Raw genomic sequence first — 27598 nt, 5'->3', positions numbered from 1 at the left:
CTTTACGTTGGTAGGATTCCAGTTGGTGGGCATTAAGCTCCTTTCTGGCTAGTTCTAGTTTATTCTTAATTTCACCATCAAGCGGGTTACCTTTATGTGTTGTTTCTAGTTGGGTTATTGTGCCTAGTAACTGAGTGTGTTTTAGTCTGCGCTGTTTATTAAGGCGTGCTTTGTGTTTGAGGAATACACCCCGAATAACACATTTGTGTGCCTCCCAGACATTAACTATGGATGTGTGAGAAGGGTCATTGTGCAAGAAAAAGTCTGTCAGAGCTTTTTGTGTTTCTGAGGATATTATGGGGTCGTCTAGTAGAGTGTCGTCTAGTCTCCAGACGTAAGCCGTGGGAGGAAGGTCAGGCCATTGGATTACACATGTAACCGGAGCATGATCCGACCATGTTATGGATCCTATAGAGCAAGAAGTGACCATGTCAAGCCCAGCTGAGTCAGTAAGGAGGTAGTCTATTCTAGAGTATTTGTTGTGTGGGGAAGAATAGTACGTGTAATCTCTACTCGTGGGGTGGAGTGACCTCCATATGTCGTGTAACATAAGATTCGAAATGGATGACCTAACGGATTTAATTATTTTAGAAGAAGTGCTAGTCAAACCATTAGATGTGTCAACTGTTGCGTCCATAGTTATATTAAAGTCCCCCGAGAGGAACACTGGACCTTTTGCAAAGTCCAGTAGAAGTTTTGAGATTTTGGACATAAACAAGTGTTGGTCAGTGTTAGGGCTGTAAATGGTGGCTAGAGTGATTGGGTGCTCGTACAAAAGTCCTGTCAACAACAAATATCTGCCGTCTGGGTCCCTCTCTACATGTAACACCTTGAGTGGGACAGTGTGGTGGATCACTATACCCACCCCCCCTTTTTTGGAAGGGCCGGAAGCAAAGAGAGCTGTGGGGTATTGTGCATTGAACCACTTAGGTTCCCTGCCCCTGCGGAAGTGAGTCTCCTGGAAAAAAATGACATGGCTATGCAAATTTTTAAGAGCATTAAAGGCTATCGACCGCTTACCTGGGTCATTCAGTCCTTTGGCATTAATTGTGGTGAAAGTAAGGCCGTGGGAGCCGAATCTGCTGGTGTGACCGTTCATGCTGTGGGAAGAAGGAAAAAAAAAAAGGGGGAGAGGAAGGGAAGGTATGGGCTTACGTAGAGGAGGTTGAGTAAGGAGAGGAGATGGAGAGGGGGGGGAAAGAGAAAGAGAATAGGAGGAGAAGAGAAAAAGAGCAAAGACTAGAGTATCAAGAAGAACAGACAATACTCTAGTGAGAAGATATGTAGTAGTTGTGAGAAGACACAAACCTACTGGAAGTAATTAACAGAAAATAACAATCGGGGTTGTAACCCCCAGGCAATAACAATGAGTACAATTATCTTATGTAAGTTACTCCAGGTGGCCATATAGCCCCCCAAAGAACAATGATGGATATTGGGCATGTTGGGAAAGACAGGGGAAGGTGCAGAGAGCTAGCTTACACAGGCTCAGGTAGCCCTCCGACAGGAGAAGGGGGGGGGGTACGGGGGGGGGGGGTACGGGGGGGGGGGGAAAAACAGGGGCCAAAGGCATGTGCAATACCAACAGCAGATTAGATAAATAGGCTAATAGCCCTCTAAACTAGGAAAACTCTGTGAACTCAATGTAAACTTCGATATGTTGTGAGTGAGAGAGAAAGCATTCACATTTTAATAACAATAAATTACAAGAACATAATGCGAACTTCAACATGTTATGAGTTAGAGAAAAACATCCATATTTTCATGACAAACCTAACTTAATGTGAAACCAGTCCGTGCCAGAAGGATATTAGGTTATTAACCAAGATCTGAGAGGAAGATCAGTCATCACCCTTACTGGTTGTACACTATATAGCCCGTGGAAAAGTTCTATCCGTATCTAATGATTGTGCCTGATATGGACCACTGCCTAGGCCCTCTGGATAACTGTAAGAACAAATCCCCCCCCCCTCGCCCCCAAAAAACATATCAATCTCATCCCCCAAATCCTGTAAAGAAACTGGTTAATTGCATATACATTTGGGAAAATTTGTATTCAGTGATAAACCATTGCAGGAAAAGGATACATTTGCATTGGGCTTATAAGAGTAGTTCTGTGCAATTTTGTCCAAAACGAGAGGATCCTGTACAATGCAGGCTAGGTTGGTGGCCCAGGAGGCTCAGTGGGGTTGGAACTTCTCTGAGGGGCCTCGCCGATAGAAAGGGCATCATAAGAACTCTTGAATGTCCATTCCTGCTTTGTATGTTGCGTTTTTGTTATTGTTTGAGGCAACTATAGACACTGGAAACCCCCAGCGGTAAGGGATCTTGTGGGCCCTCAGGTTGGCCGTAATATGACCGAGGTCTCTCCTCTTTTGTAGAGTAGTAGGGGATAAGTCTGAAAAGATCTGTAATTCCTCACCCGCATGTTGTACCGGGTGTTTACTGCGTGCGTGCCTGAGGATTTCTTCTTTATCTTTATAGTTTAAGAAGCGGACTATGATGTCTCTAGGTGGGGCCTTGGGGGGTGGTTTCGCCCTTAATGCCCTGTGGGCACACTCCAGCATTATCTCTGGGGAAGAAGGGGAATCCTTTAATGTACGAAATAGGCTCTGCAGGTATCCCTCAATGGCAGGAGGGTGTACGGTCTCTGAGACCCCTCTAATTCGTAAATTGTTTCTGCGACCTCTATTGTCTAGGTCCTCGAGTTTGTCAGACATTTGTTGTAAAGTCTCCGCCTGCTCTTGGATCTCTATGTTCATTTGTTGTTTAGATACCTGACAGGCTGCTTGTGCTGATTCAACTAGTGTGATTCTGGTGTCTAGCACTGTAATGTCTTTTCTGAGGTCATTAAACATAGTGCGCATCTCTTGAACTGCATTTTTAATGTCATCTTTCGAAGAAAGAAGGCGGAGGTCTTCTTTTGTGATGAGGTGTGTAGAATGTTTGTCAGTGCCCTGGGATTGACTGCCTGATTCGTGCCGTCTAGCCTCCATGGTCTCGGGTGCAGTGACACCAGGTTGCTCCACCTGCTTTAGATATTTGTTCAGGGTGCGCACTGAAGTGTGTTTTTCCACCTTATTTTGCTTCTTTCCCGGCATTCCCCAGTGGCCTCTGCAGAGGACTGATAAAAGATGTGCTCACAAAAGACCCCTAGGTCATGATAGAGAGTGCCATAGATATATATGAGTGTGGCCCTTCCCTTTAGTATGTTCATGTGCCCCCCTAATATTAAATGAGAGTTCCAGGTCTTCCCCGAGGGTCCAGAGCAGGCCAGCGGCCCAAAAGATATTAGCCTATTTTATGGCAGTCCGTTTAACATGCGGCGTCACCCCCCTGTGATAGAAGGGAGCGCAATATCCTTGTCAAAAATATGCTTTAAAGTTAATGCCACCGGGTTCCAAAATGCCCCACGTGCAGTCCTGTGTGTCAGAGTAGGGGTTTGTATAAACCATGAAGGTCAGGCCCTTGTTCTGGCCGCATCAACCTCTGTTATGCGACTAATACCCTTCCAAGACCCTGATGATTGTATTACAGGTACATTTTGTATATCTGCAGGGAGATTTGGATCAGCATGTGGTAGCAGAGCCTTCTTACCCGTTTCCATGTGGCAATGGCGTTCCGGATCGTCGAGCGGTAGGTATCCAGTCCGGTCAATAAGGCTTCTGACAGTATATTAGGGGAAATGTGAGTAGAGAACTGCCGCAGTCCGCCGCCTTTCAGAGTCGCGCTGCTCCGCTATAGAGTCTTTGCTGGTTTGCTTTCCAACACTTGTAATCTCGCACGTCCGTGATTCGGACCCGGTAGTTTTATTGGGGGATGTATTAAAGTTATACTGCACCTTAATTGTTATGGTTTTAGGGAGGAAATATGCCCAAATTATGCATTATATTGCCTGAGTGTTGAAGAGCGCTCTTACAGTACAGCCATCACCCAGCGTGGCTAAGCTCCGCCCCCCCCGGAGCATAACATTTTTAACAACTTTTCAATTTACTTCTATTATCTAATTTGCTTTATTCTTTTGGTATCATTTGTTGAAAAGCATATCTAGATAGGATCAGAAGCTTGGAAGCTGAACTTTTATGCCCATTTTATGCCCATTTTCATTGGCTTACAATTGTATTTAGCTAGCTCCCAGGAGTGCATTCAGGCTTCTTCAATAAGCTACCAAGAAAATTAAGCAAAATTGATAACAGAAGTAAATTGGAAAGTTGTTTAAAAATGTTTAATGTATCTGAATCATGATAGAAAAAAAATTGAGTTTCTTTTACAAGATATGACGAGTCCACGGATTTCATCCTTACTTATGGGATAACGCCTCCTGATTAGCAGGAAGTGGCGAAGAGCACCACAGCAGAGCTGTATATATAGCTCCTCCCTTCCCTCCCACTCCAGTCATTCTCTTTGCCTGTGTTAGTGATAGGAAGAGGTAAAGTGAGGTGTTAGTTTAGATTATTCAATCAAGAAGTTTTTTGTTTTAAAATGGTGCCAGTGAGTACTATTTTTCTCAGGGAGAAATCGTCAGTCACTTAATCCTAAGAGGAGTGGAGACATCTTATTTTTATCTTCAGTGTGGAGAACCGTGTCATGCTACAAGCAGCATTGAGGTATGTTCAGCCATTTGTTTCTGGGGAGACTTGATGCATCAGAACAGGCTGACATTATTCCCTATCTGGGGAGGGGTTAATCAGTATGCACGATATGTATGGTAATGGTGTACCTGGTATTCCCTTTATATTGATTGCTAAATATCTTTAAGGTATATTCAGTGTGGGTTAGACGCTGGGAGATGCGGTTGCTGGCTAAGGGCTGTCATTACCATTTCTCCAACATAGGTGTGTCCGGTCCACGGCGTCATCCTTACTTGTGGGATATTCTCTTCCCCAACAGGAAATGGCAAAGAGCCCAGCAAAGCTGGTCACATGATCCCTCCTAGGCTCCGCCTACCCCAGTCATTCTCTTTGCCGTTGTACAGGCAACATCTCCACGGAGATGGCTTAGAGTTTTTTAGTGTTTAACTGTAGTTTTTCATTATTCAATCAAGAGTTTGTTATTTTCAAATAGTGCTGGTACGTACTATTTACTCAGAAACAGAAAAGAGAGGAAGAATTCTGTTTGTATGAGGAAAATGATTTTAGCAACCGTAACTAAAATCCATGGCTGTTCCACACAGGACTGTTGAGAGCAATTAACTTCAGTTGGGGGAACAGTTTGCAGTCTCTTGCTGCTTGAGGTATGACACATTCTAACAAGACGATGTAATGCTGGAAGCTGTCATTTTCCCTATGGGATCCGGTAAGCCATGTTTATTACGATTGTAAATAAGGGCTTCACAAGGGCTTATTTAAACTGTAGACTTTTTTTGGGCTAAATCGATTGATATTAACACTTATTTAGCCTTGAGGAATCATTTATTCTGGGTATTTTGATTTAATAATATCGGCAGGCACTGTTTTAGACACCTTATTCTTTAGGGGCTTTCCCAAAGCATAGGCAGAGTCTCATTTTCGCGCCGGTGTTGCGCACTTGTTTTTGAGAGGCATGGCATGCAGTCGCATGTGAGAGGAGCTCTGATACTCATAAAAGACTTCTGAAGGCGTCATTTGGTATCGTATTCCCCTTTGGGTTTGGTTGGGTCTCAGCAAAGCAGATACCAGGGACTGTAAAGGGGTTTAAAGCTTAAAACGGCTCCGGTTCCGTTATTTTAAGGGTTAAAGCTTCCAAAATTGGTGTGCAATATTTTCAAGGCTTTAAGACGCTGTGGTGAAAATTTGGTGAATTTTGAACAATTCCTTCATGTTTTTTCGCAATTGCAGTAATAAAGTGTGTTCAGTTTAAAATTTAAAGTGACAGTAACGGTTTTATTTTAAAACGTTTTTTGTACTTTCTGATCAAGTTTATGCCTGTTTAACATGTCTGAACTACCAGATAGACTGTGTTCTGAATGTGGGGAAGCCAGAATTCCTATTCATTTAAATAATGACAATGATGCCCAAGATGATTCCTCAAGTGAGGGGAGTAAGCATGGTACTGCATCATTCCCTCCTTCGTCTACACGAGTCTTGCCCACTCAGGAGGCCCCTAGTACATCTAGCGCGCCAATACTCCTTACTATGCAACAATTAACGGCTGTAATGGATAATTCTGTCAAAAACATTTTAGCCAAAATGAACCCTTGTCAGCGTAAGCGTGGATGCTCTGTTTTAGTTACTGAAGAGCATGACGACGCTGATATTAATATCTCTGAAGGGCCCCTAACCCAATTTGAGGGGGCCAGGGAGGTTTTGTCTGAGGGAGAAATTACTGATTTAGGGAACATTTCTCAGCAGGCTGAATCTGATGTGATTACATTTAAATTTAAATTGGAACATCTCCGCATTTTGCTTAAGGAGGTATTATCCACTCTGGATGATTGTGAAAATTTAGTCATCCCAGAGAAACTATGTAAAATGGACAAGTTCCTAGAGGTGCCGGGGCTCCCAGAAGCTTTTCCTATACCCAAGCGGGTGGCGGACATTGTTAATAAAGAATGGGAAAGGCCCGGTATTCCTTTCGTCCCTCCCCCCATATTTAAAAAATTGTTTCCTATGGTCGACCCCAGAAAGGACTTATGGCAGTCAGTCCCCAAGGTCGAGGGAGCGGTTTCTACTTTAAACAAACGCACCACTATTCCCATAGAGGATAGTTGTGCTTTCAAAGATCCTATGGATAAAAAATTAGAAGGTTTGCTTAAAAAGATGTTTGTTCAGCAGGGTTACCTTCTACAACCCATTTCATGCATTGTCCCTGTCACTACAGCCGCATATTTCTGGTTTGATGAACTGCTTAAGGTGCTCGATAGTGACTCTCCTCCTTATGAGGAGATTATGGACAGAATCAATGCTCTCAAATTGGCTAATTCTTTCACTCTAGACGCCTCTTTGCAATTGGCTAAGTTAGCGGCTAAGAACTCTGGGTTTGCTATTGTGGCGCGCAGAGCGCTTTGGTTGAAATCTTGGTCGGCTGATGCGTCTTCCAAGAACAAGCTACTAAACATTCCTTTCAAGGGGAAAACGCTGTTTGGTCCTGACTTGAAAGAGATTATATCTGATATTACTGGGGGTAAGGGCCACGCCCTTCCTCAGGATCGGCCCTTCAAGGCGAAAAATAGACCTAATTTTCGTCCCTTTCGTAAAAACGGACCAGCCCAAGGTGCTACGTCCTCTAAGCAAGGGGGTAATACTTCTCAGGCCAAGCCAGCTTGGAGACCAATGCAAGGCTGGAACAAGGGAAAGCAGGCCAAGAAACCTGCCACTGCTACCAAGACAGCATGAAATATTGGCCCCCGATCCGGGACCGGATCTGGTGGGGGGCAGACTCTCTCTCTTCGCTCAGGCTTGGGCAAGAGATGTTCTGGATCCTTGGGCGCTAGAAATAGTCTCCCAGGGTTATCTTCTGGAATTCAAGGGACTTCCCCCAAGGGGGAGGTTCCACAAGTCGCAGTTGTCTTCAGACCACATAAAAAGACAGGCGTTCTTACATTGTGTAGAAGACCTGTTAAAAATGGGAGTGATTCATCCTGTTCCATTAAGAGAACAAGGGATGGGGTTCTACTCCAATCTGTTCATAGTTCCCAAAAAAGAGGGAACGTTCAGACCAATCCTAGATCTCAAGATCTTAAACAAATTTCTCAAGGTCCCATCGTTCAAGATGGAAACCATTCGAACTATCCTTCCTTCCATCCAGGAAGGTCAATTTATGACCACGGTGGATTTAAAGGATGCGTATCTACATATTCCTATCCACAAGGAACATCATCGGTTCCTAAGGTTTGCATTCCTGGACAAACATTACCAGTTCGTGGCGCTTCCTTTCGGATTAGCCACTGCTCCAAGGATTTTCACAAAGGTACTAGGGTCCCTTCTAGCGGTGCTAAGACCAAGGGGCATTGCAGTAGTACCTTACCTGGACGACATTCTGATTCAAGCGTCGTCCCTTCCTCAAGCAAAGGCTCACACGGACATTGTCCTGGCCTTTCTCAGATCTCACGGCTGGAAAGTGAACGTGGAAAAGAGTTCTCTATCCCCGTCAACAAGGGTTCCCTTCTTGGGAACAATTATAGACTCCTTAGAAATGAGGATCTTTCTAACAGAGGCCAGAAAAACAAAGCTTCTGGACTCTTGTCGGATACTTCATTCCGTTCCTCTTCCTTCCATAGCTCAGTGCATGGAAGTGATCGGGTTGATGGTGGCGGCGATGGACATAGTTCCTTTTGCGCGCATTCATCTAAGACCATTACAACTGTGCATGCTCAGTCAGTGGAATGGGGACTATTCAGACTTGTCTCCGAAGATACAAGTAAATCAGAGGACCAGAGACTCACTCCGTTGGTGGCTGTCCCTGGACAATCTGTCTCAAGGGATGATGTTCCACAGACCAGAGTGGGTCATTGTCACGACCGACGACAGTCTGATAGGCTGGGGCGCGGTCTGGGGATCCCTGAAAGCTCAGGGTCTTTGGTCTCGGGAAGAATCTCTTCTACCGATAAATATTCTGGAACTGAGAGCGATATTCAATGCGCTCCAGGCCTGGCCCCAGCTTGCGAGGACCAGGTTCATACGGTTTCAATCAGACAACATGACGACTGTTGCGTACATCAACCATCAGGGGGGAACAAGGAGTTCCCTAGCGATGGAAGAAGTAACCAAAATTATTCTTTGGGCGGAGTCTCACTCCTGCCACCTGTCTGCTATCCACATCCCAGGAGTGGAAAATTGGGAAGCGGATTTTCTTAGTCGTCAGACATTGCATCCGGGGGAGTGGGAACTCCATCCGGAAATCTTTGCCCGAGTCACTCACCTGTGGGGCATTCCAGACATGGATCTGATGGCCTCTCGTCAGAACTTCAAAGTTCCTTGCTACGGGGCCAGATCCAGGGATCCCAAGGCGGCTCTAGTGGATGCACTAGTAGCACCTTGGACCTTCAAACTAGCTTATGTGTTCCCGCCATTTCCTCTCATCCCCAGGCTGATAGCCAGGATCAAGCAGGAGAGGGCGTCGGTGATCTTGATAGCTCCTGCGTGGCCACGCAGGACTTGGTATGCAGATCTGGTGAATATGTCATCGGCTCCACCTTGGAAGCTACCTTTGAGACGAGACCTTCTTGTTCAGGGTCCGTTCGAACATCCGAATCTGGTTTCACTCCAGCTGACTGCTTGGAGATTGAACGCTTGATTTTATCGAAGCGAGGATTCTCAGATTCTGTGATCGATACTCTTGTTCAGGCCAGAAAGCCTGTGACTAGAAAGATTTACCACAAAATTTGGAAAAAATATATCTGTTGGTGTGAATCTAAAGGATTCCCTTGGGACAAGGTTAAGATTCCTAGGATTCTATCCTTCCTTCAAGAAGGATTGGAAAAAGGATTATCTGCAAGTTCCCTGAAGGGACAGATTTCTGCCTTGTCGGTATTACTTCACAAAAAGCTGGCAGCTGTGCCAGATGTTCAAGCCTTTGTTCAGGCTCTGGTTAGAATCAAGCCTGTTTACAAACCTTTGACTCCTCCTTGGAGTCTCAATTTAGTTCTTTCAGTTCTTCAGGGGGTTCCGTTTGAACCCTTACATTCCGTTGATATTAAGTTATTATCTTGGAAAGTTTTGTTTTTAGTTGCGATTTCTTCTGCTAGAAGAGTCTCAGAATTATCTGCTCTGCAGTGTTCTCCTCCTTATCTGGTGTTCCATGCAGATAAGGTGGTTTTACGTACTAAACCTGGTTTTCTTCCAAAAGTTGTTTCTAACAAAAACATTAACCAGGAGATTATCGTACCTTCTCTGTGTCCAAAACCAGTTTCAAAGAAGGAACGTTTGTTGCACAATTTGGATGTTGTTCGCGCTCTAAAATTCTATTTAGATGCTACAAAGGATTTTAGACAAACATCTTCCTTGTTTGTTGTTTATTCAGGTAAAAGGAGAGGTCAAAAAAGCAACTTCTACCTCTCTCTCTTTTTGGATTAAAAGCATCATCAGATTGGCTTACGAGACTGCCGGACGGCAGCCTCCCGAAAGAATCACAGCTCATTCCACTAGGGCTGTGGCTTCCACATGGGCCTTCAAGAACGAGGCTTCTGTTGATCAGATATGTAGGGCAGCGACTTGGTCTTCACTGCACACTTTTACCAAATTTTACAAGTTTGATACTTTTGCTTCTTCTGAGGCTATTTTTGGGAGAAAGGTTTTGCAAGCCGTGGTGCCTTCCATTTAGGTGACCTGATTTGCTCCCTCCCTTCATCCGTGTCCTAAAGCTTTGGTATTGGTTCCCACAAGTAAGGATGACGCCGTGGACCGGACACACCTATGTTGGAGAAAACAGAATTTATGTTTACCTGATAAATTTCTTTCTCCAACGGTGTGTCCGGTCCACGGCCCGCCCTGGTTTTTTTAATCAGGTCTGATATTTTATTTTCTTTAACTACAGTCACCACGGTACCATATGGTTTCTCCTATGCAAATATTCCTCCTTAACGTCGGTCGAATGACTGGGGTAGGCGGAGCCTAGGAGGGATCATGTGACCAGCTTTGCTGGGCTCTTTGCCATTTCCTGTTGGGGAAGAGAATATCCCACAAGTAAGGATGACGCCGTGGACCGGACACACCGTTGGAGAAAGAAATTTATCAGGTAAACATAAATTCTGTTTTTATTATTGCTGACCTGAGGGAGTACAGTTTTTCTTTACTGGATTTTGCACTTTGTAATTGAGGTGTATGTAAGAGGGGCACATGGCTTCAATACTTTATTTAGGAACCGACATGTTGTTTTCCTTTACTACCCATGCGGGTCTCAGTAAGGTTAGAGTTACGCCCACAGTGGGTGGGGCCTAATTTTGCGCGCTCAGCCGCGCAGTATCATCCAGATTGGATAGACAGCAAGGTCCTGGGCTCCGGTGGGGCCTAAGTTTTTTTTTTCGGCAGACGAAGAGACTTAAGTGCTACTCAGGCAGCATCAGTGTGTTCTGGGGCAGGTAGGCGCCGCAGCAGAGCTGTGGCAAGGTGCAAGGGTCTAAATTGATAAAAGTTATTATAACTGTAAATTCAATATAATTTGATAAAGAACATATCTAAGCAAAGTGATGCAATATTGTTAAGCTATTTTGAGCACATAAGGACAGTTTTTATTGCTGCAAACGTTGTTTCTGAGAAAACAGAAAAATTGTTGCGCTTTTATTATTTAAAGGCGCAGTACACTTTTCAGTTAAAAAAATTTTGTCTATGTAATTTGACTTCAGAAATCATTATTTCAAATAAAGAACAACTATTATTGCTATTGCTAGTCTGTTTAACATGTCTGAACTTGAGGAATCTACTTGTTCTATGTGTTTAGATGCCATTGTGGAACCCCCTCTTACTTTTTGTCCCTCATATACTGAAAGGGCCTTACAATGTAAAGAGCAGATTTTATTTAAGGAAAGTGTGTCTAAGGATGATTCTCAGTCTGAGGAGAATCGGGGTATGCCGCCAAATTCTCCCCAAACGTCACAACCTTTAACGCCCACCCAAGCGACGCCGGGTTCTTCAACCGTGTCTACTTCATTTACTCTGCAGGATATGGCTGCAGTTATGTCATCTACCCTTACAGAGGTGTTATCTAAGTTGCCAGTGTTACAGGGCAAACGCAGCAGGACAGAAGTCAATTTGAATACTGAGACTTCTGATGCTTTGTTGACTATTTCCGATGTGCCCTCACAGGGATCTGAATTGGGGGTCAGGGAACTTCTGTCTGAGGGGGAACTTTCCGATTCGGGAAGTGTGTTACCTCAGACAGACTTGGACGTCATGTCCTTTAGATTTAAGCTTGAACACCTCCGCCTGTTACTTTGTGAGGTTTTAGCGAATCTGGATGACTGTGACCCTATTGTGGTGCCACCAGAGAAATTGTGTAAGATGGACAAATACTTAGAGGTGCCTACTTACTCTGATGTGTTTCCGGTTTCTAAGAGAATTTCGGAAATTATTACGCGGGAATGGGACAGACCGGGTATCCCGTTCTCACCTTCTCCTAATTTTAAGAAAATGTATCCCATATCTGACAATGTTCGGGACTCTTGGCAAACAGTCCCTAAGGTGGAGGGAGCTATATCTACCCTGGCTAAGCGTACAACTATTCCTATTGAGGACAGTTGTGCTTTCAAAGACCCAATTGATAAGAAATTGGAGGGTCTTCTAAAGAAGTTGTTAATTCATCAGGGTTCCCTTTTACAACAGACGGCCTGCATTGTACCAGTTACCACTGCGGCTGCCTTCTGGTTTGATGCCTTAGAAGAGTCTCTTAAGACTGAGACTCCTTTAGAGGATATTTTAGATGGAATTAAGGCTCTTAAGCTGGCTAATTCTTTTATTATGGATGCCGCCTTTCAGATTGCCAAATTGGCGGCTAAGAATGCCGGATTTGCCATTTTAGCGCGTAGAGCGTTATGGTTAAAATCTTGGTCTGCTGATGTGTCATCAAAGCTGTTGGCTATTCCTTTCAAAGGAAAGACCCTATTCGGGCCTGACTTGAAAGAAATCATTTCTGACATTACGGGAGGTAAGGGTCATCTCCTACCTCAGGATATAACTGCCAAACTGAGGGGTAAACAAAATAAAGCTCAGGGTGTGTGGACTCAGTCGGAGTCTCTACTTCCAATCAATATTCTGGAATTGAGAGCAATATTCAATGCGCTTCAGGCGTGGTCTCAGTTGGCTTTGGCCAAATTCATCGGCTTTCATTCGGACAACATCACGACTGTGGCTTACATCAATCATCAGGGGGGAACAAGAAGTCCCTTAGCAATGACAGAAGTATCCAAGATAATTCGATGGGCGGAGGCTCATTCTTGTTACCTGTCAGCAATCTACATCCCAGGAGTGGACAACTGGGAAGCGGACTTTTTAAGCAGACAGACGTTTCATCCGGGGGAGTGGGAACTCCATCCGGAGGTCTTTGCCACTCTGATTCTCAGATGGGGCACCGGAATTGGATCTGATGGCATCTCGTCAGAATGCCAAGCTCCCAAGATACGGATCCAGGTTAAGGGATCCTCAGGCCGAACTGATAGATGCCTTGGCAGTGCCTTGGTCGTTCAACCTAGCTTATGTGTTTCCACCGTTTGCTCTCCTTTCCCGGGTGATTGCACGGATCAAACAGGAGAGGGCTTCGGTAATTCTAATCGCACCTGCGTGGCCTCGCAGGACTTGGTATGCCGATTTAGTTGACATTTCCTCTCTGCCGCCGTGGAAGCTTCCATTGAGGCAGGATCTTCTCGTTCAGGGACCCTTCCTACATCCGAATCTGGTTTCTCTGCAGCTGACTGCTTGTAGATTGAACGCTTGATTTGATCTAAGCGGGGGTTCTCTGATTCTGTCATTGATACTTTGATAAAGGCACGTAAGCCTGTCACTAGAAAGATCTACCATAAGATATGGCGTAAATATCTTTATTGGTGCGAATCCAAGGGCTACTCATGGAGTAGAGTTAGGATTCCCAGGATTTTATCTTTTCTCCAAGAAGGATTGGAGAAGGGGTTATCAGCAAGTTCCTTAAAGGGACACATTTCTGCTTTGTCTATTTTGCTACACAAGCGTTTGGCAGATGTTCCAGACGTTCAGTCTTTTTTTGTCAGGCTCTGACCAGAATCAAGCCTGTTTTTAGACCAATTGCTCCACCCTGGAGTTTAAATTTAGTTCTTAAGGTTCTTCAAGGGGTTCCGTTTGAACCCATGCATTCCATAGATATTAAGTTGTTATCTTGGAAGGTTTTATTTTTGGTTGCTATTTCTTCTGCTCGTAGAGTTTCCGAGTTTCTCCTTATCTTATTTTTCATTCTGATAAGGTGGTTTTACGTACCAAACCTGGTTTTCTTCCTAAAGTTGTTTCTAATAAGAATATTAATTAGGAAATTGTTGTTCTTTCATTGTGTCCTAATCCTTCTTCTAAGAAGGAGCGTTTGTTGCATAACTTGGACGTGGTCCGTGCCCTGAATTTTTTCTTGCAGGCGACTAAAGATTTTCGTCAATCATCTTCTTTATTTCTTGTTTTTTCTGGAAAATGTAGGGGTCAGAAAGCTACGGCTACCTCTTTCTTTTTGGCTGAAGAGTATCATCCGTCTGGCATATGAGACTGCTGGACAGCAGCCTCCTGAAAGAATTACGGCTCATTCCACTAGGGCTGTGGCTTCCTCATGGGCATTTAGAAACAATGCTTCTGTTGAACAAATTTGCAAGGCTGCAACTTGGTCGTCTCTTCACACTTTTTCCAAATTTTACAAATTTGACACTTTTGCTTCATCTGAGGCTGGTTTTGGGACAAAGGTTCTTCAAGCAGTGGTGCCTTCCGTTTAGGTTCCTGTCTTGTCCCTCCCTTTTATCCGTGTCCTATAGCTTTGGTATTGTATCCCATAAGTAAGGATGAAATCCGTGGACTTGTCATATCTTGTAAAAGAAAAGGAAATTTATGCTTACCTGATAAATTTATTTCTTTTACGATATGACGAGTCCACGTCCCACCCTGTAATTTCTAAGACAGGTATTTATTTTTGTTAAACTTCAGTCACCTCTGCACCTTTTGGCTTTTCCTTTCTCTTCCTAACTTTGGTCGAATGACTGGAGTGGGTAGGGGAAGGGAGGAGCTATATATACAGCTCTGCTGTGGTGCTCTTTGCCACTTCCTGCTAATCAGGAGGCGTCATCCCATAAGTAAGGATGAAATCTGTGGACTCGTCATATTGTAAAAGAAATAAATTTATCAGGTAAGCATACATTTCCTTTTTTATGTCCCTTTAATGTTTTTAAAACAAATTATCCTCCTTTTTTACTGCAATTATTTTTCAGTAAACACCACTTATTTGATGGAGCCAGTCTGCTCTTTAGTCCACGGACAACAAGGCTAGTCAATGTCATAAAGTTAGTATTAAATGGACAGTCAACACCAGAATTTTTGTTGTTCAAAAAGAAAGATACTCCCTTTATTACTCATTCCCCTGTTTTGCATAACCAACACTGTTATATTATTACACATTTTACCTCTATGATTACCTTGTATCTAAGCCTCTGCAAACTGCCCCCTTATTTCAGTTCTTTTGACAGACTTGCATTTTAGCCAAATAATGCTCACTCCTAGGTCACTTCACGTGCATGAGCTCAATATTATCTATATGAAACACATGAACTAATACCCTCTAGTGGTCAAAATGCATTCAGATTAGAGGCAGTCTTCAAGAAATTAGCTTATGAACCTCCTAGGATTTGCTTTCAACTAAGAATACCAAAAGAACAAAGCAAAATTGGTGATAAAAGTATATTGGGAAGTTGTTTAAAATTACATTCCCTATTTAAATCACAAAAGTTTTTTTTTGGACTTGACTGTCCCTTTAAATGCATTGTTTTGGAGTTGTTTTTTAATGAAGCCAATTGGGGACAGATATGTAGCAGAGTTCGTCTTGAGAAATCAACACCTGCACAATGTACAGAGCTAAATTACATGAAAATATATCACAAAGTTGTTTCATTATGCATAATTAAGCATTTTATATAAAATTCCCAAGCAGTTTGTCCCTTTTTAAGTGCAAGTATAGCTGCAATTAAATGAATATAATATATATATATATATATATATATATATATATATATAATCTCTTTATTTAGCAATTTATCATACATACAGAAGCACAATATAGCGAAATCAAAGTGCAGAAAATCTATATATACAAAGATGATATCTGTTTGCTGGTCAAATATTTTTTTTAAATTATAAATACCAACATATTACCCCCAACCTTGAACATAACAAAAGAATTGCATGCACTTTTAATAGTTTTGTGTTTCAACAACTTTTAATAATGATTGTTATAAGTCCATCTAATGGTACAGACAGGAGCTACTTTTGAAGAGCTTGGCTGAACATTATACAGACTTGATGACTAATTTACATTTAATTCTGATAATTATTTAACTTTTAGGTTGATCCTGCAACCAAGATTCAATCGTTGTTGACACTGAAGATACCATTGGGAAAACGTAAGTTTTTCAGTTTGTGGAAGTATGCAACATTCTTAAAGAGACGTTAAACACTAAATACATTTATTTATGGATCATCTCTAATTACTATTGGGAATATCTCTCCTGGCCAGCAGGAGGAGGCAAAGAGCACCACAGCAAAGCTATCACCTCCCTTCCCTCCAACCCCAGTCATTCTCTTTGCAAGGAGGTGGTAAAGTTTAGTTGTCTGAAAGAAGATTCTTCAATCAAGATTTTATTATTTTAAAGCAGAGCAAGTTTGTTCTGGTCTTTCCTGGGGTTTAGCCGTAGCCCATGTAAGTCTCTTCAGTAGAGCAGTGGTGGCTTTTAAACAATTGGGAACTTGTGGGGTATAATCCTCACTGCGCCTCCCAAATAGTTGTTGCTGCCCTAGCTGGAAAGCCTGAGTAAGATTACTCAGTCTTTCTTTTTTCCCACAGGTCCATGTGAGGGAGGATGCCTCTCAAAACTAGCGAGCTGCCCTGCTGCCAGGCAGATTTACATTAAGGTAAGTGCTAAATTTATTTTTCAAAGAAGGAAAACAATATTGGCACTTTAACAGTTAGCTCTGTATGGGACGTTAGATGCATTAATCCTATTATGGGTTAATAGGATAATGTGATGCAGTTTGTGCAGGCCCTGGGACTCAGTTTGTTTTTTGTTTCCGGTGTGTTCCGGTAAGGGTGGACAAATTGGTAGTGTGTTTTACTTTTTCTTGGCCGCTTTACTTTCATAAAGGAGGTTAATGCCATCCAGGAAGTTCAGCTAGGTACGCCCACGATGGGTGGGTCTTTTCTGAAGCGGCAAAAGAGTTTCTTTCATGTAATTAGCAAGAGTCCATGAGCTAGTGACGTATGGGATATACATTCCTACCAGGAGGGGCAAAGTTTCCCAAACCTCAAAATGCCTATAAATACACCCCTCACCACACCCACAAATCAGTTTTACAAACTTTGCCTCCCGTGGAGGTGGTGAAGTAAGTTTGTGCTAGATTCTACGTTGATATGCGCTCCGCAGCAGGTTGGAGCCCGGTTTTCCTCTCAGCGTGCAGTGAATGTCAGAGGGATGTGAAGAGAGTATTGCCTATTTGAATTCAATGATCTCCTTCTACGGGGTCTATTTCATAGGTTCTCTGTTATCGGTCGTAGAGATTCATCTCTTACCTCCCTTTTCAGATCGACGATATACTCTTATATATACCATTACCTCTACTGATTCTCATTTCAGTACTGGTTTGGCTTTCTACTACATGTAGATGAGTGTCCTGGGGTAAGTAAGTCTTATTTTTGTGACACTCTAAGCTATGGTTGGGCACTTTTATATAAAGTTCTAAATATTTGTGTTTAAACATTTATTTGCCTTGATTCAGGATGTTCAATATTCCTTATTTCAGACAGTCAGTTTCATTATTTGGGATAATGCATTTGAATAATCATTTTTTTCTTACCTTAAAATTTGACTTTTTTCCCTGTGGGCTGTTAGGCTCGCGGGGGCTGAAAATGCTTAATTTCTTTCATGTAATTAACAAGAGTCCATGAGCTAGTGACGTATGGGATATACATTCCTACCAGGAGGGGCAAAGTTTCCCAAACCTTAAAATGCCTATAAATACACCCCTCACCACACCCACAAATCAGTTTTACAAACTTTGCCTCCAAGGGAGGTGGTGAAGTAAGTTTGTGCTAGATTCTACGTTGATATGCGCTCCGCAGCAAGTTGGAGCCCGGTTTTCCTCTCAGCGTGCAGTGAATGTCAGAGGGATGTGAGGAGTATTGCCTATTGAATGCAGTGATCTCCTTCTACGGGGTCTATTTCATAAGGTTCTCTGTTATCGGTCGTAGAGATTCATCTCTTACCTCCCTTTTCAGATCGACGATGGCGACGATTTGGCGCAAATTTTTTTTCCTAATCACTTCCTGAGTGCCGGAAGGGGGTGACGTACTTTTGTTGCGTCTCTGCATTCTCAGAGGTCGGTGAGAGCGGTCGCCGGATACCCGGTGGGAGCAGCTTTGGATTGAGTCAGGATATTCTCTACTATTGACTCCGACAACCAGCAGGACATGTAGGCACCTCGGCAGAGCTTGCTGAGGTGTAGAGGCTCTCTGGGGTTCTATAGAGCCGCTGCTTTGCTGTTAGAAAATAAAAAGTTACTTTAAAATTTAAAAGGACAGTAAAGTTTTTTTGTTATAAGTTTCAAAGTTAAATAAAAGTATTTTATTTTTTATTTGTTCATTTATTGGGTGATGGACCAAGAGGCCCTGTAAAATGTTATGTGTTCTTTGTGTTTTGATGCTAATGTGGAACCACCAATCCCTTTTTGTTCCTCATGTATTGAGAGAACATTGCATTACAGGGATAAACTTTTGAATCTGAGCCATCATTATCTAAGGCAGATGTTGTTCAGGGGTCTCCTGTTCAAGATATGCCGCAGCTTTCTCCTCAATTGTCCCAAACTTTATCGTCCACATATGCAGTGCCCTGTGCTTCCTCTCACACTCCGGTTGGAGTTACGTTTCAAGACATTGCTACCCACATGCTTTTCCCATGCTGCAGGGAAAGCACAAGAGGAAATCTAACGAATCGGTGTGTAAGGTTTCTAAAACAGTCGTGGCTATTCCGAATGTTCCTTCCCAGAAGTCTGAGGAGGAAGATACTTCAGTAGCATCTGAGGGTGAAATCTCAGACTGTGTGTAGTTCCTTCTTCTGATGCTGAAGTTGTATCCTTCAGGTTTAAGCTGGAACACCTCTGTTTGTTACTTAAGGAGGTTTTGGCTACCTTTGACGACTCCGACACTACTGTCGTAGTCAATCCTAAGAAGTCTAGTAAGCTAAACAAGTAGTTTGATGTACCTTCCGTGGTGGAGGTTTTCCCTGTACCAGACCGGGCTACAGAGATTATTGCTCAGGAATGGGAGAGACCTGGTATCCCTTTCTCCATCCCCAATTTTTAAGATGATGTTTCCAGTAGCTGACTCTCAAGGAGTCTTGGCAGATTGTCCCCAAGGTAGAATGGGCAATTTCCACTTTGGCTAAGAGAACCACTATTCCCATAGGGGATAGCTGTTCCTTTAAGGATCATATGGATAAGAAGTTGGAAGGGTTACTTAAAAAGATTTATGTACACCAGGGTTTACAATGGCAACCTGCGGTGTGTATTGATACCGTCACCAGCGCAGCGGCATACTGGTTTGATGCGTGATTCTATTCATACCAGTGACGTGCGGTGAGATGAAAGACTGGTGAGGCAGTCTCCGGAGAAATACACACATATAGTGTGTATATGTGTATGTATGTATGTGTATATAATCTCTCTTTCTCACACTCTTTCTTTCTCTCACACACACTCTCTCTCTTTCACGCACGCACACACACACACACACACACACACTCACTCTCTCTCTCTCTCTCTCTCTCTCTCTCTCTCACACACACACACTCACACTCTCTCACTCTCACACTCTCTCACTCCCTCTCACACTCTCTCACACACACACTCTCTCTCACACACACACACACACTCACTCTCTTTCTCAAACACACTCACACTCTCTCTCTCTCACACACACACACTCACTCACACACACTCTCACACACACTCACTCTCACTCACACACACTCACTCTCTCACTCACACACTCACTCACTCACTTACTCTCTCACTCACACTCACTCACACACACTCTCTCACTCTCTCTCTTCTAACATACAGCAGCACACTAAATAATCGCAGCCAGCAGTGTATAGATAAAAATGTCAAGCAATTAAAGACAACCTGAGCCTGTCCCTCTTTGTGCACACTTACTGGTATTTAGGGTAATAAATCCAGCCCTGACTGAACTTTTTCCTTGTCTGCTGCATTGAGCATTCCTCATTACCAAGTCAGTAATATTTTATAAAGTCTTTTACATAGTTCAGCACTGCTGTTTACAGCCTGGCCCGGTAATGAGGAATGCAGTATGTTCAGCAGACAAGGAAGCAGTTCAGTGCCCTCCCCCCACACACCACCGTTAGTTCAGAGAAACAGCTGTGCATTTATCACAGATCTCTGCATCTCCCACCTTTACAACTGCCTGTGTAAAACTGTCCGTGACACTAACAGAGCTTCTGTGTCAGTCAAGACTGACACAGAAGCTCTGTTAGTTAGTGTTACCGACAGTTTTCTGCAGTTGTGCCGCGTGCATCATAGAATAAGAGCTTGCTGGAAATAATGTATACTATACTGAGTCTGTAACTGTGCACAAAATTATAATCATTGGAACAATAAACTTGGTAGACAAATTCAATGAACACAAGCAATAGTCAGCTCAGGACAGTTAAGTAGTACAGCTCGTGTGCAAGAGGGGGGGGGAATGGGGTTAGAAAAACGGAATGTGAGAACATCTGTGGAAACAGTTCAAAAAGCATTAACTCTTTTGCTGCCAAAAACGGTACAAAGCATTACTGTGCACTGCCTGGCTTGAAGCCATCTCCAGAGCAGCTTCCCTTACCTGAAGCCTGCCAGGCTCAGCACTGCATAGATAGCCCAGCACACAGGCAGCAACAGAAAGGATCCAAATCGTGCTTTTAGGCGGCCGGGAAAAAAAACAAATTTTTATACACAGGATCACAACCAGAATGCTCAGAGCCTCAGCCTAGCCTAGTTTAAACCCTGGAGAAATATGAGCTAGCTCCCCATTAGGTATCTTGTGCATCTCTAACTGAACTTGGCGCCTTTCTGTCAGCTCTCTCTTCCCCGCTTACTATGATCATGCGGAAAGAGAGAGCCGGGCGCTGATTGGCTGGGCTCTGGCAGAGGCTATCAATAGACATAGCCTCTATTGAGCTGTATGTCCTGCGCGATTAAGCACCACTGGGTGGCAGACTTTTGCAATGCTCCTCTAACACATCCATATTGTGCAAAGGAGGGTCAGCGGAACGGCTCACAGCCTCTCCTTTGCACAATATGGAATCTTGATGGAGATGGCTAATATTGGTAACTTGCTAAGTATATTTTTTTTGCATGGTGGCGGAGGGCTGAGAGGGCTGGGGGGACTGGGGGTACATTAGGATACAAAAAAAAAATATTGTAACTTAAAAAATATTATTATTATTATTTTTTTTAAATTATAAATAAAGTGTAATTACACACATAGGACAGGGGAGGCGCTGCCTCCTATGACGGCACGTCACTGATTCATACAGATACTCCCCTTGAAGAGATCCAGGATAGGATCAAGGCTCTTAAGTTGGCCAATTCCTTTATTACAGATGCTTCCCTACAAGTTATTAAGTTGGGAGCAAAGATTTCTGCTTTTGCTGTACTGGCCCGCAGAACTTTATGGTTGAAGTCCTGGCCTGCGGATGTGTCGTCTAAATCTAAGCTTTTGGCGATTCCCTACAAGGGCAAGACCTTGTTTGGGCTAGGCTGTGCTTGGCTGAAATTATTTCAGACATTACGGGAGGAAAGGGTAATTTCCTCCCTCAGGATAAGTGGAATAAGCAGAAAGGACGTCAGAGTAATTTTTGTTCCTTTTCGAAACTTCAAAGGTAAGCCTTCCTCTCCTTCTGCCGAGCAGGAGCAGTCCAAGCCTTCCTGGAAGTCCAACCGGTCTTGGAACAAGGGTAAGCAATCTAAGAAGCCCGGTAATGACTCAAAGTCCGCATGAAGGGTCTGCCCCCGATCCGGGACTAGATGTTGTGGGGGGCAGACTTTCTTTCTTCGCTCAGGCCTGGGTTTGCGATGTCCGGATCCCTGGGCAGTGGACATTGTGTCCCAGGGATACAAACTAGAGTTCAAGACCTTTCCTCCCAGGGGCAGGTTTCTGCTCTCAAGATTATCTGTAGACCAGATAAAAACAGAGGCATTTTTACACTGTGTCCGATACCTTTCCAACCTGGGAGTGATAGTTCTTTTTCCAATGCAGGAACAGGGTCTGGAATTCTACTCCAATCTGTTTGTGGTTCCCAAAAAAGAGGGAACTTTCAGACCAATTTTAAACCTCAAAAGTCTAAACAAGTTCCTCAGAGTACCGTCCTTCAAGATGGAAACTATTCGTTCCATTCTTCCCTTTGTTCCAGAGGGTCAATTCATGACAACAGTAGATTTTAAGAATGCATACCTGCATGTTACCATCCACAAGGATAATCACAAGTTTCTGAGGTTTGCTTTTCTAGACAAACATTTCCAGTTTGTGGCTCTTCCATTTGGCCTTGCCACAGCTCCCAGAATTTTCTCAAAGGTCCCGGGAGCCCTGTTGGCGGTGCTCTGGTTGCGGGGCATTGCAGTTGCGCCTTATCTGGACTACATTCTGGTTCAGGCGCCATCCTTTCAACAAGCAAACTACCACACAGAGAAGTTATCTTTTCTGCGTTCTCACGGATGGAAGGTGAATTTGGGAAAGAGTTCCTTGATTCCAGCTACAAGGGTAGTGTTTCTTGGGAACCATAGTAGATTCCTTATCAATGAAAATATTTCTGACAGAGGTCAGAAAAACAAAGATCTTCAACTCTTGTCTTGCCCTTCAGTCCTCTCCTCGGCTGTCAGTGGCCCAATGTATGGAGGTAATTGGTCTGATGGTAGCTGCCATGGACATCATTCCGTTTGCCCGGTTCCATCTCAGACCTCTGCAGTTATGCATGCTCAAACAATGGAACGGGGATTATGCGGATCTGTCTCCATGATTACAACTGGATCAGGCGACAAGAGCTTCTCTTCCTTGGTGGTTGTCTCAGGAACATCTCTCCCAGGGAACCTGCTTCCTCAGACCTACCTGGGTGATTGTGACCACGGCTGCCAGCCTGCTGGGATGGGGAGCAGTCTGGGGCTCGCTAAAGGCTCAGGGTATATGGACTCGGGAGAAGTCAGTTCTTCCCATAAACATCCTAGAGCTGAGGGCAATCTTCAATGCTCTTCTGGCTTGGCCTCAATTAACTTCCGCCTGGTTTATCAGGTTCCAGTCGGACAACATAACTTCAGTGGCTTATATTAACCATCAGGGAGGAATTCAGAGTTCCTTGGCCATGACAGAGGTAGCCAAGATTATTCAGTGGGCGGAGGCTCAAGACTGCTGTCTATCTGTGATCCACATTCCAGGGGTAGCAATTGGGAAGCTGATTTTCTGCGCAGACCTTTCACCAAGTGTTTTCCAACTTGATTCTCAAATGGGGACAGCCGGAGCTTGATCTCATGGCATCTCAACAGAATGCCAAGCTCCCAAGGTACGGGTCGAGATCAAGGGATCCTCAGGCTAGCATACCTATTTCCTCCCTTTGTTCTCCTTCCCCGGGTTATTGCTCGAATCAAACAGGAGAAAGCGTTGGTTATCCTCATTGCACCGGTGTGGCCTCGCAAGATCTTGTATGCAGACCTAGTGGAGATGTCTTCTTTTCCACCTTGGAGACTTCCACTGAGGAAGGACCTTCTACTTCAAGGGCCCTTCCTTCATCCGAATCTTGTTTCTCTGAAGCTGACTGCTTGGAGATTGAATGCTTAATTCTATCTAAGCGTGGGTTTTCTGAGTCGGTCATTGAGACCATTATTAAGGCTTGTAAGCCTGTTACCAGAAAGATTTACTATAAGATATGGAGTAAATATCTGTATTGGTGTGAATCCAGAGGCTACTCTTGGAGTAGAGTTCGGATTCCTAGAATTTTGTCCTTTCTCCAGGAGGGTCTGGAGAAGGGGTTGTCTGAGAGTACTTTGAAGGGTCAAATATCTGCCTTGCCTATTTTGTTGCATAAATGTCTGGCGGATGTACCAGACGTGCAATCATTCTGTCAGGCCTTGGTCAGAATCAGGCCTGTGTTCAAACTTGTTACTACTCCCTGAAGTCTTAACCTTGTTCTTAAAGTTCTTCAGCAGGCTCTGTTTAAGCCTATGCATTCCTTAGATATTAAGATGTTATCTTGAAAAGTTCTGCTCGTTGAGTCTCTGAGCTCTCGGCGTTGCAGTGTGAATCCCCTTACCTTATTTTTCCTTAGGTTTCCTTCCTAAAGTGGTTTCGGATAGGAACATTAATCAAGAAATTGTTGTTCATTCTTTGTGTCCTAACCCTTCTTCTCATAAAGAGTGTTTGCTGCACAACCTAGATGTGGTGCGTGCGTTGAAATACTATTTACAGGCGACTAAGGATTTTCGCCAGTCTTCTTCTTTTGTTTGTTGTTTTCTCTGGGAAACGCAAGGGTCAGAAAGCTATGGCTACTTCTCTTTCTTTGTGGCTGAAGAGTATAATTCGCTTGGCCTATGAAACTGCTGGACAGCAGCCTCCTGAGAGAGTCACGGCTCATTCCACGAGGGCTGTTTCCTCTACTTGGGCATTCAAAAATGAAGCTTCTGTTTAACAGATTTGCAAGGCTGCAACTTGGTCCTCTCTACACACTTTTTCAAAATTCTATAAATGTGATACTTTTGCTTTGGCTGAGGCTCCCTGTTTTGTCCCTCCCTTATCATCTTTGTCCTCTAGCTTGGGTATCATTTCCCAATAGTAATTAGAGATGATCCGTGGACTCACCTTGTCATTAGAAAGAAAACTAAATTTATGCTTACCTGATAAATGTATTTATTTCTTGACACAGTGAGTCCACGGCCCGCCCTGTTTTTTTAGACAGGCTTTGTTTTGTAAACCTCAGGCACCTCTGCACCTTGTGTTACTTCCTTTCTCTCCTTTTCCTTTGGTCGAATGACCTGTGTTGGAGGGAAGTGAGGTGATACTTAACAGCTTTGCTTTGGTGCTCTTTGCCTCCTCCTGCTGGCCAGGAGAGATATTCCCAATAGTAATTAAAGATGATCCGTGGACTCACTGTGTCAAGAAATAAATACATTTATCAGGTAAGCATACATTTCGTTTTTATAAGCTTAGTTTTGAGGTTATTCCCTGCTTTCTGCTAGCCAGGGGTGCCGCCATGTTAAATTTACCTTTTATTGTATTCCAGTGCTGAAGTGTTTGCACATATACAGCAACTCTCCTTCAGATATCTGCAGTGTAACCTAAGTTCCAACATGGCAGCACCCATAGTTAGAGGGAGGTGCCTGAAATCTATTTAGGACTAGATTACAAGTGGAGCGCTAATTTATCACACTCCCGCAAACGGCAATTCACCCGTTTGCGGGCATGCGATAAATAGCCAGCTATTAGCACTCCGAAAATTCTTTATTTTTTATTAAAGTAACTGCATAAAGTGGATATAAGGGGCTAAAGTTGGCTAGTGTGGGGTGTTAGAAAAAACACGGGTACATTGTGATATATGGGAACTGTGTGTTCCTTGTAAATATATATGCTTATATGTATATATATTTATGTGTTAATGTGTATATCCTATATTATAAAAGACAAGAGTTTGTCTGAAGCTGTCATGCGCAGTTCAGACAAACACTTGCAGCAGAGAGAGAGAGAAAATATGAGAATATATATAACACAACACGGCCCGTGTGAACGGGCTTTAGGACTAGTACACATATAAACACATAATATATTCATATATATTTATATTTGCTGCCTATCGCTTGCACGACTTAGCCCCTTTACTGTGCTAGTTCTCACCCCATGAGAACAAGGCTCCTATTGGAGCCTATGGAAGCATGCTTTGCACCTCACTTGTAATGCCAGCACACATTTGCGTGCTTTGGTATTACTAAGTTGATTGTAAATCTCGGTTTCGCAAAAGCAATATTTTGTGCTCCACTTGTAATCTAATACTGTAAAAGCATGTATTTTGTATGTAGCTCTTTTGCAACTAAGTGAAGAACTTAAACATGCATGTGAGTGTAATGTATGTGTGTCTGTTGCCGAAACGTCACAAATAAAGTACCACTATTTAAAAGTCTGGAGAGTTCTGTTCCTAATGGTTGCTTATATAAGGTCAGTGTGTGTATGTATATGTATGTGTGTGTATATATATATATATATATATATATATATATATATATATATTCATACATACATACATACATACATACATACATACATACATACACACACACACACACACACACACACACACACACACACACACACACACGATATAAAAAGTCTACACACCTCTGTTAAAATGTCAGGTTTCTGTGATGTAAAAAAATGAGACAAAGATAAATCATTTCAGAACTTTTTCTACCTTTAATGTGACCTATAAACTCTACAACTCAATTGAAAAACAAACTGAAATCTTTTAGGTAAAGGGAAATAAAAAACTAAAATAATACGGTTGCATAAGTGTGAACACCCTTAAACTAATACTTTATTGAAGCACCTTTTGATTTTATTACAGCACTCAGTCTTTTTGGGTATGAGTTTTTCAGCAAGGCACATCTTGACTTGGCAAGATTTACCCACTCTTCTTTGCAAAAACACTCTAAATTTGTCAGAATGCGAGGGCATCTCCTATGCACAGCCCTCTTCAGATCACCCCACAGATTTTGAATTGGATTCAGGTCTGGGCTCTGGCTGGGCCATCCCAAAACTTTAATCTTCTTCTGGCGAAGCCATTCCTTTGTTGATTTGGATGTATGCTTTGGGTTGTTGTCATGCTGAAAGATGAAGTTCTTCTTCATGTTCAGCTTTCTAGCAGAAGCCTGAAGGTTTTGTGCCAATATTGTCTGGTATGTTGAACTGTTCATTATTTTCTCTACCTTGACTAAGACCCCAGTTCCAGCTGAAGAAAAAAAGCCCCAAAGCATGATGCTGACACCACCATGCTTCACTGTGGGTATGGTGTTCTTTTGGTGATATGCAGTGTTGTTTTTGCCCAAACATATCTTTTGGAATTACGGCCAAAAAGTTCAACTTTGGTTTCATCAGACCAGAACACCTTTTGCAACATACTTTTGGGAAACTTCAGATGTATTTTTGCAAAATTTAGCCGGGCTTGGATGTTTGTTTTTTTTGTAAGAAAAGGCTTCCATCTTGCCACTCTACCCCATAGCCCAGACATATGAAGAATACGGGCGATTGTTGTCACATGTACCACACAGCCAGTACTTGCCAGATATTCCTGCAGCTCCTTTAATGTTGCTGTAGGCCTCTTGGCAGCCTCCCAGACCAGTTTTCTTCTCGTCTTTTCATCAATTTTGGAGAGACATCCAGTTCTTGGTAATGTCACTGTTGCACCATATTTTCTTCACTTGAGGATGACTGTCTTCACTGTGTTCCATGGTATATCTAATGCCTTGGAAATTATTTTGTACCCTTCTCCTGAGTGATACCTTTTAACAATGCGATCCCTCTGATGCTTTAGAAGCTCTGTGCGAACCATGGCTTTTGCTGTAGAATGCGAATAAACAAAATGTCAGGAAAGACCTACTAGAACAGCTGAACTTTATTTGGGGTTAATCAGAGGCACTTTAAATGATGACAGGTGTGTACTGACTCCTATTTAACATGATTTTGAATGTGATTGCTTAATTCTGAACACAGCTACATCACCAGTTATAAAAGGGTGTTCACACTTATGCAACCATATTATTTTATTTTTTTATTTTTATTTCCCTTTTCCTAAAAGATTTCAGTTTGTTTTTCAATTGAGTTGTACAGTTTATAGGTCACATTAAAGGTGGAAAAAGTTCTGAAATGATTTATCTTTGTCTCATTTTTTACATCACAG

The 27598-nt window shown here is 43.0% G+C and overlaps 1 protein-coding gene across 6 annotated transcripts in view; it reads left to right on the top strand.

Moving 5' to 3' along the window:
• LOC128660495 (uncharacterized) overlaps positions 1–27598 on the top strand; it is a 422478-nt gene that overhangs the window by 138067 nt on the left and 256813 nt on the right. For 4 of the 6 annotated variants that reach the window (XM_053714386.1, XM_053714384.1, XM_053714385.1 and 1 more), the window contains 2 exons: positions 3559–3636; positions 15967–16024. In XM_053714386.1, coding sequence (XP_053570361.1) covers positions 3559–3636; positions 15967–16024 — 136 coding nt within the window. The remainder of the gene's footprint in view (positions 1–3558; positions 3637–15966; positions 16025–27598) is intronic. The other 2 variants (XM_053714388.1, XM_053714387.1) reach the window with 1 other exon arrangement.

The sequence above is a fragment of the Bombina bombina genome, chromosome 5 (assembly GCF_027579735.1).
Source record: "Bombina bombina isolate aBomBom1 chromosome 5, aBomBom1.pri, whole genome shotgun sequence".
Lineage (NCBI taxonomy): Eukaryota > Metazoa > Chordata > Amphibia > Anura > Bombinatoridae > Bombina > Bombina bombina.
The sequence above is the reverse complement of the archived record's forward strand: the minus strand, read 5'-3'. Positions and strand labels throughout refer to the sequence as shown.